General features: G+C 42.4%; 1 protein-coding gene across 4 annotated transcripts in view; it reads left to right on the top strand.

Annotated features, from left to right (window-relative positions):
- LOC126470417 (amidophosphoribosyltransferase-like) overlaps positions 1 to 14,344 on the top strand; it is a 262,045-nt gene that overhangs the window by 228,390 nt on the left and 19,311 nt on the right. For 3 of the 4 annotated variants that reach the window (XM_050098272.1, XM_050098271.1, XM_050098274.1), the window contains exons 2-4: positions 7,867 to 8,015; positions 9,878 to 9,999; positions 10,206 to 10,354. In XM_050098272.1, coding sequence (XP_049954229.1) covers positions 7,867 to 8,015; positions 9,878 to 9,999; positions 10,206 to 10,354 — 420 coding nt within the window. Of the gene's footprint in view, positions 1 to 1,943; positions 2,054 to 7,866; positions 8,016 to 9,877; positions 10,000 to 10,205; positions 10,355 to 14,344 lie in introns of all 4 variants that reach the window. The other variant, XM_050098270.1, reaches the window with a different exon arrangement.

A 14,344-nucleotide genomic window follows, 5' to 3' on the forward strand; every position in this document is an offset into this window, starting at 1 on the left:
TGCAAGGAAATATCCAACCATTAAAGTTTTCAAAGATGTCACGTAAGAACGGTATTTAAATAAACTAAAATTCGTTTCCACGAAGTGTTTGGCGAAAGATCCTATCCAGTTGCGCGGTCGTAGGACGTTGGAAATGTACTAATGAGTTGTCGGCAGATCAACAGTTTCACTCGGCTTATCGAGTCCACTCGATAACGATTCTGAGTGACGATCGGAAGGTTTCCAGGTCAAGTTCCAGCGGGTCTCAACTTCTTTTTGTAAAGATACGTAACATCCTTTATTGTGATACTAGCCTCAGAAGATTTTCCACGCTCACTGGAAGAACTGATTAGCGTATCGTAGGAAGAGAGCGCTGACCGCTTCCATTAAGATCTTGCACATAAACCACAGTGTCGGCGAGCTACGTGCAATTGGATGCGAAGGTCATTATTCTCACAATACTATCAGCGCTATGTACAGGCTGAGGCAGCAAAGACAGCCCACCTCAAATATGTCCATAAAAAGTGGAGTGTGTCGAGGTGCGGTTTCAGCGAGCTACAGCAGTCAATGTGGGGATTTTTCTGGCGTACGCAAGTAATTTTTTAACATTTATTGATGCCGAATTATGACAGCGACTATTTTAGTGGAGCTAAATAAATTTTTTCTATGGCAATGAAAAGAGAATTTGACGAGGACTTGAACGACATAACGTTTGTGTAACTTGGTCAAATAGTAAAAAGACGACAGCGCCGCAAATAACTTATGTTAAAAATGGTATCTGTACGGAATGAAGGGGATATCAGACATGTCGTTAACACACGGATTGTCTTCTGTCCAATTAGATGTCTTCCAATAGCTGCGCCAGCTTATATGTTGGTAACTGGTGATGTTCGCGTCTACTGGTGATATTCGTGGCTATTGAAGTTCCATAAATGAAACAAGAACCAATGATGAGATGGTTGCAATGCCCGCTCCACACACTGACAGACCACGGTCGTTGTTTCTTCACTTCCCTCAGTGAGCGCGGATTTTCAGCAGACCTGTGGTGCATATTGCGAACATTAATTTGCCCATGGTGTGTAAACAAAATTTTGCGCAGAAACGCCGCATCACTTAGCAATTTTCGCAGATACCATTCGCCGCGCGGGGTAGCAGTTCGGTCTCAGGCGCCGTGTCACGGTTCGCGCGGCTGCCCTCGTCGGAGGTTCGAGTCCTCCCTCGGGCATGGGTGTATGTGTTGTCCTTAGCGTAATTTAAGTTAGACTAAGTAGTGTGTAAGCTTAGGGACCGATGACCTCAGTAGTAGAACTTACAAATTTCCAGACGCCATTCAAAAATGTTCAGATGTGTGTGAATCCCTGGACCAAACTGCTGAAGTCATCGGTCCCTAGACTTACACACTATTTAAACTAAATAATGCTAAGAACAATACACGCACACACCCATGTCCGAGGGACGGCTTGAACGTCCGGCTGAAGGGGCCGCGCAATCCGTGACATGGCGCCTCAAACCCCGCGGCCACTTCCGCGGCAGACGCCATTCGGAGAACTGTAATCGATTATAAAAGTCAATGCAAAGAAACTGTTGACGGAGCGGAATGTAGAAAGAATGAAATGAGTTGGAATATAGTATTTGTAGGGCACTCCAGTGTCTGATCTCACTCGCATATTCGGCTGGTTCCGGCTGAGATTCGAGTCCTCCCTCGGGCATGGGTGTGTGTGTTTGTCCTTAGGATAATTTAGGTTCAGTAGTGTGTAAGCTTCGGGACTGATGACCTTAGTAGTTAAGTCCCATAGGATTTAACACACACTCGCATATTCATGCTGCCTCGTATGACATATCGATCGTGTGTTGCCGCTGCTAAAATATTAGTTGCTTTTTCTCTGATCAGTTGCTGTTCTTTCTCGTTGGCGTATTGTATTCTTCACACTTGCACTTTCTTAAATTTTTTATGATGTTCGCAGAGAAACATCGAGAGGGGATGCAGTCGCAGGCTACTCTGTCAGTTTGGCGACGTATGTCACAAACTAAAACCGTATTCACGTTGTCGACTGTCGTGGGGACAGCTTCACGAGTAAGTTGTTTGATAGCAGGAGAGCATAGACTAATGAGCTTAAAGCGCCCAGGTAAACGCAAGAGCCGTGCCTACGGTGACGTTTTCTCGCATGTGGTGTAATAGGGCGGAAGTTTGTGTGACCTCTCGACCTGACGACAGGGCAGCAGGTTCGGACGCTGTTGCCTATTTACTATTTGATCAAGTTCCACACGAGTTACGTCGTTGGCGTCCTGTTCAAAGACTCTTTCCGTGGGAAAAAGCATATGGTACCGTTAACAATAACACGTCACTAACTATTGACATTAAAACTAACTTGCGTACGTCATAAAACTCGCCACAATATGTGCTATAACTTGGCGGAACCGCACGTAGATATACAGTGGTGAGCAAAACTTAAGGACGAAAGTAACTTCTACATGTAACTGAACTGAACGCGGTTCACTCACCGGTCAACGTTATTATAGCACTACACTCCTTCCCCATGTTCGTCTTTTCAGGGGTGCATTCGGCCCTGACTTTATTTTTATCGATGACAGTGCGCGACCGCATCGAACGGCGCAGGTGGATGACCTCTTGGAACGAGGGGATATTCGGCGAATGGACTGGACTGCCCGTTCCCAACCCCTCCCCCCTTCAACCCTCCCCGATTTAAACCTTATTGAGCATGTGTGGGATCAGTTGGAGGACGTATTGCAGCACGCCCACGTGCTACAACGCCCCTCCAGCAGTTGTCAGCCGCACAGCTGGAGGAATGGTACGCCCTGCCACAAGAATTCTAACCAGCCTTGTGGCCAGCAAGGGAGCACATTGCAAAGTCCTGGATATATTCGTGGTGGCCTATCTGAACTGCCTCGCCTTGCTATTCACAATATACATAAATGGCCTTGTGGATAACATCGGAAGTTCACTGAGGCTTTTTGCGGATGATGCTGTAGTATATCGAGGGGTTGTAACAATGGAAAATTGTACTGAAATGCAGGAGGATCTGCAACGAATTGACGCATGGTGCAGGGAATGGCAATTGAATCTCAATGTAGACAAGTGTAATGTGCTGCGAATACATAGAAAGAAAGATTCTTTATCATTTAGCTACAATACAGCAGGTCAGCAACTGGAAGCAGTTAATTCCATAAATTATTTGGGAGTAGGCAGTAGGAGTGATTTAAAATGGAATGATCATATAAAGTTGATCGTCGGTAACGCAGATGCCAGACTCCGATTCATTGGAATAGTCCTAAGGAAATACAATCCGAAAACAAAGGAAGTAGGTTACAGTACACTTGTTCGCCCACTGCTTGAATATTGCTCACCTGTGTGGGATCCGTGCCAGATAGGGTTGATAGAACAGATAGACAAGATCCAACGGAGAGCAGCGCGCTTCGTTACAGGATCCTTTAGTAATCGCGAAAGCGTTACGGAGATAATGGAAGACTGCAGGAGAGACGCTCAGTAGCTCGGTACGGGTTTTTGTTGAAGTTTCGAGAACATACCTTAACAGAGGAGTCAAGCAGTATATTTCTCCCACCTATGTATATCTCGCGAAGAGACCATGAGGATAAAATCAGAGAGATTAGAGCCCACACAGAGGCATACCGACAATCTTTCTGGAATAGAAGGGAGAACCGATAGAGGCACTCAAAGTACCCTCCGCTACACACCGTCAGGTGGCTTGCGGAGTATGGATGTAGATGAACGGACACAAAGAAGGGTAGCACGGTCAGTCAAAGGTTTGTTTGACTCATGGGAGAATGTCACGAAGATGGAACTGGCAGACGCTTGAAGATAGACGCAAAATATCCCGTAAAAACGTATGAGAAAGTTTCTAGAAGCAATTTAAGTGATGACTCTAGGAGTATATTACAGCTCCCCATGCATGGCTCACATAGGTATCGCGAAAACAAGATTTTACAGCGCTGACAGAGGCGTTTAAGCAGTGAATGGAACTGGAAAGAGCCCTAATAACAGTTGCAATGGGACATGCGCTTCACAGTAGTTGATAGGTCAGGAGTCGTAGACCCTGTTTGTGTGTGTGTGTGTGTGTGTGTGTGTGTGTGTGTGTGTGTGTTTTCACTAACGAGTTCTTTTTTTTCCCCATCAGCGTGTAACGAGGATTCGGACGTTGACGGGATGGCGATGGCATCGTCTGCTAACATCAGAAGTTAACCTCATTTCACCGCGCTTACTCATGTTATTGGAGTGGATCTCGTATGTCTTTTCAGTCTTTTATCGACTGATTTGATTTCGTGGCATATTGCGGAGGTTGCACGAGAGCTTGGATATTTTCCTAGCGTGTTCCCACACAAGTGGCCAAACATATGAAACAGAAGAATTATTTGGGTACTGTAATAACTGGGCAAAAGAAGCCTACACTGTGTGTAGAGCAGAACAAAAATAGGTTGAAAGGTTCAATTAAACACCTTTGGGTAATACTGAAAAATACAGCTATACTGAAGGCGGCAAATACCGTCATTTTGGCGTTATGTAGCACTTAACAAGAGAACAAGACACAGCCGATAGTAAAAACGACGCTGCGTTTTGCCAGGTAAATATTGTTTGACACGTTTATTCCTAGCGCCGTCAGAAAGTAAGTTTCACATGTCGTCCCACGTTATGGCCATTGTGCAATAAGAGCGGCACATTGTCACAAGAGAATACTTGCTCTGGCCTTCGGGCAGACAGTTGTACTGCGGCGCGAGTAATAGGTGCATCCCACAGTGCGAGTGAAATGGCGCGGCAGACTGAAGCGTACAGCAAAAGTGAAATACGCGGGAAAGAACGTAAGACACAAGAGCGTGCAAAAGTAAGCGAAGGCCTTTTACACCTGCACAAGAGTGCGGCATCCCGATACGGCGCGCACAACACAAGCTCTGTTTCAGCGTTTTCGATGGGAAGTTTCGAAACATTTGTTGTACAGCCCAGATCTTGTATCATGCGATTTCTATCTTTTCGGTAAACTGAAAGAGCATCTGGTAGGGTTGAGATTTTCCATCAGGCGTTCACACAGCGGTTCTCGAATGACTCCGTGACTAAGGAGCGAATTTTTATCTTCGAGGAGTTGAACGATTGGTAGTACATTGCGACCGTTGTTCGCAGAGACTTGGTGACTTTGTTGAAAAGTAGTGTCATGCACGACTGTAACTTTGACGTGTAGTTCAGCATACAATAAAAATTACGTGGTCTGCCGTAACGATGTGTAACTTTTTCGAGTCCCCTCGTATGTAGGCCTACATATTTTCTCGGTCGCACATATGTTGACGTTTCGAAATATTAGGACGACACTTCTACTATTCGTTCATTTATCAGCCACATGGAAAATTCACCATACTACCTACGTCAAGAAAATCCGTTACGAATTTTGCTTTGGCAATTAACAAATTCAAGTATAATTTTTAGTTCCATAATTCGGATAGTAGATTCCGAGTTCATGTGTAACAGATCATATTCGAACCTCACTTTCACGTTCAGCGCTGGACTGAGTGAAGTGACATCTAGTGTAGCTCCATTTGACGGCGACGTTCCGCTGCGTTGACTTCCAGTGTGAATCGACCTACAATCGTACATAACAATAATATTCGTTAGATGTGTTGTTGGTCCCCAAAGTGCGTCACGTTGTTGTTAGGCTGGTTGTGACTGTGAGCCCAGAAATGCCTCGTTCTAGCTGGAGTGTAACGTTCCACGAAGCGAATCTTGTGAGAGACAGACTTGCACGGAAGAAAGGAAGCGGGGGCTGGAGATAGATCCCTCTTGGGCAGGTAGCCGCATTCCTGTGTAAGTGGCCGCACTGAATGGCCAGAGAAACCTGTTCCCGGCCGTCTTTTGGGGATGCAGACAATATTACATAAGGCCACAGCCTTGAGCTCACCAACCATCTACGTCTTATCCTTCGAGATCCCTATGTTTACTGAATTAGTGTAGGTAACATGAAATGAGTGGAGGCAAATGGGGATGAAATCAATGAAGATTTAATCAGTCTAGTACCCAGTGTTGGTTTCTGTGCGAGGCTACTGTTTTAGTCCTCCTCCCCCCCCCCCCCCCTCCACTGCCCACCTCCTACTCATCACAAACATAACTCGTCGTCACTGCCACTTTCATGTGGCTCCTATTCGTAAGATTATTATAATAGGACGTCCCTCAAGAGAATGCTTAACCCAGTGACGTTCCAGGGCAAACCACTTGTGTCCTCCGGACAAAGGAGAGGAAGGGAGGACACAGCCAGAGGATGCGAAACTATTGGATGAACATCAAAGGTGGTGGCGGTGTTGGTGATGATAATTAGTTAGCGTGAGTGTTTAGTACATTCCAGAAGCAGAACTTCTACCAGGAAATTGCAGTTCAGAGAAATACATGATTTTAAAAGCGTTCATCCAAAAATTTGACCTTTATGTAATTTGACCTTTATGTAATTTGACCTTTATGTAATTTGACCTTTATGTAATTTGACCTTTATGTAATTTGACCTTTATGTAATTTGACCTTTATGTAATTTGAGAAGAATAACACGAACAAACACACACTACCTCGACAAAGTCCTAATTTACGCAATATAAAATCGAAGTTATCAGCATTTCACTTAATAGTAGAACTATGAACACAAATCTGCAAGGTATGTCTACGCAAGCGTATAAATTAGGGTGGTGCTTTTTTTTCAGTAATTTATGCCACAGGGAGCTACTCTCTCTATTTTTTTTTTCTTAGTGGGGCAGGGATGGGGTGGTCTTTCCCGTGCTGTCTTGGCTCACTCATCTTCTTGTGATTTGCCTAGCGCCACCTGTGTGCAGTGGCCACGTCTGAAGGAGAAGACACCACACATTCATATAATTGATTCGCCGCAATGGGCAATGAATCCACCACCTTTATTGCGAGTGCACAATTACATTCGACTTCCTGCGGAATTCTCAAAGTAGCAGGCATGGAGGACATTGATGGGAGCTGCGGATGGGTGATCCTAGGTGGGAGTTTGGATCGGCCGTGTTGAGATAGTCTGTGCAGTTGCGATGAACACAGTGTCCGGATGGCACAGTGGTTAATACAGCTGCCTAATAAGCAGGAGATCTTGGGTTCGAATTCTGATCCGGCACACGTTTTCACTCATCATTGCTGATACCGCATGTAGTCCCAATGCAGCTGACATCAATAATTTCCTCCCTTTCTTTTTCTCTCTCTTCACTCCAACTTCAGTTTACATAATATGTGTCAGATTTGTTTTTGGCAGCAGGGACAGTTAGTTTATGAGTGGGCATCTTTATGTGGTGGTAGTGTTCTACACAAGTGGCCAGGCCGCAAGGGTGTTTTCCAAAAGGATAACACCACATACCGCTGTTGTAAACTAACATACTCTACAGTGTGTTGACATGTTGCCTTGGCCTGCTCAGTCCCCAGATCCGCCTCCAGTTGAGCACATTTGGGATATTATCAAACGACAACCCTAGTATCATGCGCAAATAGTATTAAACATTCCTGTATTCACCGAACAGGTACAAGAAGGCTGAAACTCCATCTCACAAACTGACATCCGGCACCTGTAAAACACAATTCATGCACAGTTACATGCTTGCATTCAACATTCTGGCGGTTATACCAGTTATTAATGTACCAGTGTTTCACATTTGCAATGGCTTGTCTCGAGGTTACATTAACATGTCATCTTGCAATGTTAATCACTTAAATATGGTAAATAGTCAAACATATTCCCAAAATTTCATTACTCTACATTAATCATTTATTGGTGTTCTGATTTTTTTAACGTCAGTCTTGTAACAATAATAATAATAATAATAATAATAATAATTACTAGATTAATAGCAAATTAACATTATTGTTATTAATTCCAGATGACAGAGGAAATAACCACAGTTAACAAGGAAGAGACTGGCTTAACACACGAATGTGGTGTGTTTGGCTGTATAGCTGCCGGCGACTGGCCCACACAGGTTGATGTTGCCCAAGTTATTTGCCTAGGGCTTGTGGCACTACAGCACAGGTACTGGACAACTTACAATCCAGTTATTTTATTGATACGTGTTTGAGAGCTGGAGAAAGTTTTTATAGTAACCTTGTAGAAACAATAGCATTCCATAACTCAGCTCATGTTCTAGAAGGTATCAATTCAACTCTGCCAGGTCAATTAATTTGAAATTTGAGTGTGTTTGTGACTCTATTGCCCCTTTCTGGTATTTCAGTTTCTTGTTTGGCAATCTGTGCACAAATAGCTATCACTTATACGTTCTGCATTTCACTCTTTTTATCTCGGAGTTTTTAGCGTGTCAGCTGCTTCTAGAATATGGGCACAGATAATATATGGAGGAAATAATTAACTGGGAAATGTTTAGTTCTTGCACCATTTTTCAAGAGATTTATAATACAGGATGAGTCAGGAGGTAAAGTACATGCTTTGAGGGGTGATAGTACTGGTGATTCGGAACAACAGTCAGAGGAACATATGCTCTTTTCTTAACCATATCTGACATCCAGTGTTTGAAAATAAAGAGCATCAGTCGCATGTCCTTCTTCACCAGCACTTGCATGCAAGTACAATCAAAGCAGCATTAGATTACATAGTGTTCTCTTTACTGACCCTTTGAGTGCACACTTCACAGTATCTCACTGAAACATATCCTGAGCATTGGACTGGTCACCATGTAGTCATTTCTTGGCCTCCATTAGATTACTGTTTGTGGGGTTGGCATAAGAGCAGAGTCTACATATGCAGAGAGGACACAACGGAGGAACTTATCACTCATATTTTCTATGTGTGTGTGCTTACATAAAGGACTGTATTAATGAGCTGAGATCAGCTACACAGCAGCTGTCTACAAGAACTGCAAAATGCGTTGCGGTTGATGGTGAACTTTAGGCCAGTGAGCCACATGAAATTATTGTGAGGGTTGCCCAGATAGTAATGCACCACATTTATTTCTTCAACAATTCTTTGTTGAACATAATGAGAATTACACACATGAAAAAATGGTGATTTATCTACACACCCTATCTTTCCACATAATCTCCATCCCATTCTATGAGCTTTCTCCAGTGCGTAAGAAGGACATGTATGCCCTGTAAGTAACAATCGTTGTCCTGGTGGCGGAGCCAGTGCTTCACTATGTGAATCACCTCCTCATCATTCTTGAAAAGTCTTCCACGAGTGGCATCCTGTAATGGTGAATGACAACATCAGCTTGTCACAGCATGTCAGGTGTGACAGCTATGGATGGTCTCCCGACCACTGCAAATCCTGGAGCTTCGCTGAACCGCCTTCTGATGAACTCGCCCTCTGTGCCCGGTGACTAACTGTACTTCTGTCGACTGCAGATGCCACGTAGTCTTTGCAGAAGTATTTGTGAATATTCCCCATTGATTCTTTCTCTTCAGTGAGAAATTCAATGACTGCATGTTGCTTGAAACTTACATCACCTACAGAAGCCATTCTGAAACTGTCCTGCAGCTACACTATCTGTTTGAAGTGACAGAAACTTGGCGCACTCGCTCAGGAGACTTCAAATAATACATATGTAATGTTTTGCATTCATAATATTGTTTTCGGCTGAGAAGAAAAATGCAGTTCATTACTTTCTGGCAACCCTCGTATTATTTGAACATCTTGTGTGAGGAAATGTACACAGTGTTTAATGTAGTGTCACCTACATTTGTCTTGTCCCCCAATGTATTCATCAGTTTCCTCAGAAACTGTTAAGAACAGGACATATGTTCATATGACTTTTTTGTCCAGAATCACTAATTCCATCAACTGTCAAAGCATATACCTTTCCTCCTGACTCATCTTGTAGAAAATGTGTGTGTGTGTAAGCATTGCAGCAATAATAATCTATGGCTTTCTCTTTTCAGAGGACAGGAGAGTGCTGGAATAGTTACCAGTGAAGGAAACAATGCCAAATCTTTCAGAGTCCACAAAGGCATGGGCATGATAAATAATGTATTTAATGATGAATCTATGAAGAAATTAAAAGGTAGGCATTGATTACATGTATTGTTGTAGATTTACTGTTGAAAGAAATAGAACAGTGTGGTTGCAGTACATCTACATCTTCTGTATTATAGTATTAGCTAACTGTGTTAGCGTGAAACTGGTTAGTTGTAAAATATTGCATCATAATAAAAATCTGTGTTATAAAATTTTACCTAAAAAGTTTTATGGCTAAATCTGCTTTTACAGGCAATTTGGGAATTGGACATACACGGTACTCAACAAGTGCAGCATCTGAAGAAGTTAATTGCCAGCCATTTGTTGTTCATACAACCCATGGTCCTCTTGCAGTTGCTCATAATGGAGAACTTGTTAACTGTGGTTCACTACGTAAGATGGTAATTGAAAAATATAACTCCTTAATGTACCCTTGTCAGTTCTAAGCTGTTGCCCTTTTAAGCTCTGATGAGTAATCACATCACATGCAAGATGTCTGTTAAAATTAAAAAAGTTTTTCACAAAATTAATTATTACTTTAACATCTGTAGGCAGTACAGAGATATGCAATTTATATATCACTAGTATCTCCAATACACAATGCTGGACTCACATTCTGGAGGACGACGGTTCAATCCCGCGTCCGCCCATCCTGATTTAGGTTTTCCGTGATTTCCCTAGATCACTTCAGGCAAATGGCGGGATGGTTCCTTTGAAAGGGCACGGCCGACCTCCTTCCCCGTCCTTCCCTAATCTGATGAGACCGATCACCTCGCTGTTTGGTCTCTTCCCCCAAACAACCCAACCCAACCCAACACAATGCTGATTTGTGAGAGGATAATTATTTTTACATTACCTTTTGTAACAGTGACTCCAGTAAACTGTCTTTCGCAAGTTTACGTTATGTCCTCCTTCTGTGGCAGTGATATTGGGACTCAGTGTGACAAATTCATGATGCAGTAAAAAATAAAATAAAATAAATCAGCAGCAGTCATATCAAGATAAAGTTGTGAGAATGACCTTTAATTATTATGGATGTTTGGTTCTAGGATTAAATTGTCTATCAAAATACTAAAGTCCAATTAGACTTTCACAGCACTTTGTAGCACATGAAAGGTTTGCTGGAGATCATTGCAAAGGATATTATGTTAGGAAATGTAAAAGTTATATGGCATTCTTGGCTTAAATAACCCAAGGGGTGGTTTGAGCAGCCAGTCTGAAAAGGTGTTCTTCCTCTACATGCATTAACCCCTTTCCTTGTGGATATGTGAGAGTTGTATTGAATGGGTATTTGCAGTGTGTAGGTAAGTGTAACAGATGCATATATAGTGTAGCATTATGTTTATGTTAGAGGATGGTGATGGTGATGGTGGTGGTGGTGGTGGTGGTGGTGGTGGTGGTGGTGGTGGTGGTATCAAGAGAAAGGAGCGGTTGAAATTTGATGCCGACACACAGCCTACTTCTCTCGAATAGAATCAAGAGGCTGCCAAGCTTAATGCACCCATCTGGCAATTGGCTCACCATTGGCAGTGGTACATACCATCACTTCACAAGACACTGCAAAGAGATTTGAAATTTAATTGGGACCACTCTCCCTGTTGTCGGCCAAATACTCATGGCAAAAATTTCATTTACCACTAGGATTCAAACTGGCTAACCTCTGAGTCAAGCATGACACCACTGCCATACATGAACAACCTCAGCTACAGAGGCAGTGTTTTTCCTTGCTGATAATTTCAATACTATATCTGATATTTATCAAGGTGATGTACTTAACTATAAAGTAACTTACAAAATGAACTATCAAGTGTTGGATCCACTATTTCAATTGTTGGGATTATTATATCCATTGTTAATATATGAGAAAGAATAATTACATACCAATCAGCTATGTTTAGAGCTAATATAATTAGATCAACAGCATGATTACAAAATAATCCTTCTGCAGAACACAGTTATTCAGAACTTCTATTAAGTTCTGGTTTCTAATATGAGGTTTTTTTGCTGAACTGGGCAATAAAGCATCTCATTTAGCATACTCTTGGTTGAATACAAGGAGAAACTGGCAGATCTGCTTATTCAGTCTTTCTCTGTCATCTGTGAATGTAGATATAACAACATAATAACAAAACAATTTTAAAGAGAGAGACAAATTCACAAGAAACACAAAGAAAGTACAATGCATTATTATTTGGTTGACTCAAATTATGTTAAAACAGGTATCAAAATCTGACCAGACACTGAAATGATAAAAGTTAATAATTCTTTTAGCAGCTTCTTCATGAAATTTTCAGTAGCTTCTTTATAACACTGTGAACAGTTTCTAGACATGAGAAAAGTCACTTCTTTCTGTGTGCAGTATCAATAGCAAGACAGAAACTATTATCCTAAATTTCTTTGATGTTGATATTTTAATGACCAGATCCATATTCTAGTGCCTCTCTTTTTCCTCCTTCAGATATGATAACAAGTTTCTGTGATCCTTAAGTAACCACGCAGGTTATATTATGAGCATCAAAATGGATCAGTATGATACTGGCAATTCCTTGGATGTAACACAAATAATGGAAGCAGAAGAGGTAATGGCATACTATGTAGTTCAGGCCTTGAGCAGTCAACATCCACATAACAAGATTGGAAAAACACACACACACACACACACACACACACACACACACACACACACACACACCGAGAGAGAGAGAGAGAGAGAGAGAGAGAGAGAGAGAGAGAGAGAAACATTATGGAATGTTGTAGCCACACTGAGGTGTGGAGTGAGTGATATCAACAGGCTTTAGTGGTGAAGAAGAGAGTGGTGGAAGCAAGGAGGACTGATGACTGGGAGAAAGAGGCAGCAGTGGCATGGGAGACGAATGTGGTATCAGGGAGACTGGAGTGAGGACGGTGCAAGTGCAGATTAATGTAGTGAAGTGGCAGATAGGTGGATAGGGGACAGATGAAATTGGGGCTGGAAGAATTGAAGGATGTGTCGTTAGGACCAGTCCCATCTATGTATATAGTTCGCAAAAGTTGATTTTGAGGTGGAAAAGGGGGGGGGGGGGATGGGGCTCCAAATGTCATGGACTGTGAAGCAAGCATTGATGTTTTGCATGTTGTGCTCACTGCCATTATGTGCTGCTAAGTATCAATTTTACTCTTGGTCACAGTTTGGCAGTGATCATTCATTTGTGTGGACATCTGATTAGTGTTCATATGCACATATGTCTGTCCACAAGTTACACCAGAGTTGGAATATGACATCATTGCGTTCACAGATGTACTTGCCTCTGATAGGGCAAGATAAACCTGTGACAAGAGAAGTACGAGGACAGTTTGAAAAGTTCTCGGAATCACCACGAGAGGTCAGTGATAGTGCAACGAGTTGTTCATGTAATATTCATTGAACTGCTGCCTGTAAACACATGCCATGTCAGTGCTCTTGGAAGAGAGCTGTGGCGGTGATGTGGCTCTGTTGTTGTTGCTGCGTAGTGATTTGCAAAGCTAGAAAAAATAGAGATTCGAGCAATGATTAAGTACTCCGTAAAGAAAGGTATGAAAGCAAAGGATATTCATTCTGATTTCCAGAATACACTGGAAGACTCTGCTCCTTCATATTCAACTGTTGCCAAGTGGACAAATGAATTTAAATTTGATCAGGAGAGCTTGGATGGTGATGCGTGCAGGGGTCAGCCAAGATGTGTCACTACTACAGAAATCATTGCAAAAGTGCAAAAAATGGTCATGGAAGATTGCCGATTGAAAGTGTGTGAAATTTCTCATGCTTGCCAGGTGTCATCCCAAAGGGTATATCACATTTTAACTGAAGAATTGGAAAAGGAAAAAAAATATCTGCAAGATGGGTGCCGCAACTTTTGACGCTGGATCAAAAACGCATGAGAATGGACATATCGGAACAATGTTTGGCCCATTTTAGGAGAAATGAACAAGATTTTTTTCACTGCTTTGTGACCACAGATGAAACTTGGGTGCACTACTATACCCCAGGGACAAAACAACAGTCAAAGCAGTGGAAACATGCCGATTCTCTGCCACCAAAGAAAGCAAAGACAATTCCTTCGGCAGGAAAGGTCATAGCATCAGTGTTCTGGGATTTGAAAGGGATTCTGTTTGTAGATTATCTCTCCACTGGGCAAACAATCGCTGGAGAATACTATGCTAACCTCCTGGGCAAATTTCAAGAAAAGATACACGAAAAAAAGGCCTGGTTTAGCAAGGAAGAAAGTCATCTTCCATCAAGACAATGTGCGCCTGCCCACATGTGCCTTCACCATGGCAAAATTATACGAACTAAGGTATGAATTGTTGCCACACCTACCCTATTCACCTGATAAGGCTTCACTAGACTTCAATCTCTTCTCAAAACTGAAAAT

The sequence above is a fragment of the Schistocerca serialis genome, chromosome 3 (assembly GCF_023864345.2).
Source record: "Schistocerca serialis cubense isolate TAMUIC-IGC-003099 chromosome 3, iqSchSeri2.2, whole genome shotgun sequence".
NCBI classification, from domain to species: domain Eukaryota; kingdom Metazoa; phylum Arthropoda; class Insecta; order Orthoptera; family Acrididae; genus Schistocerca; species Schistocerca serialis.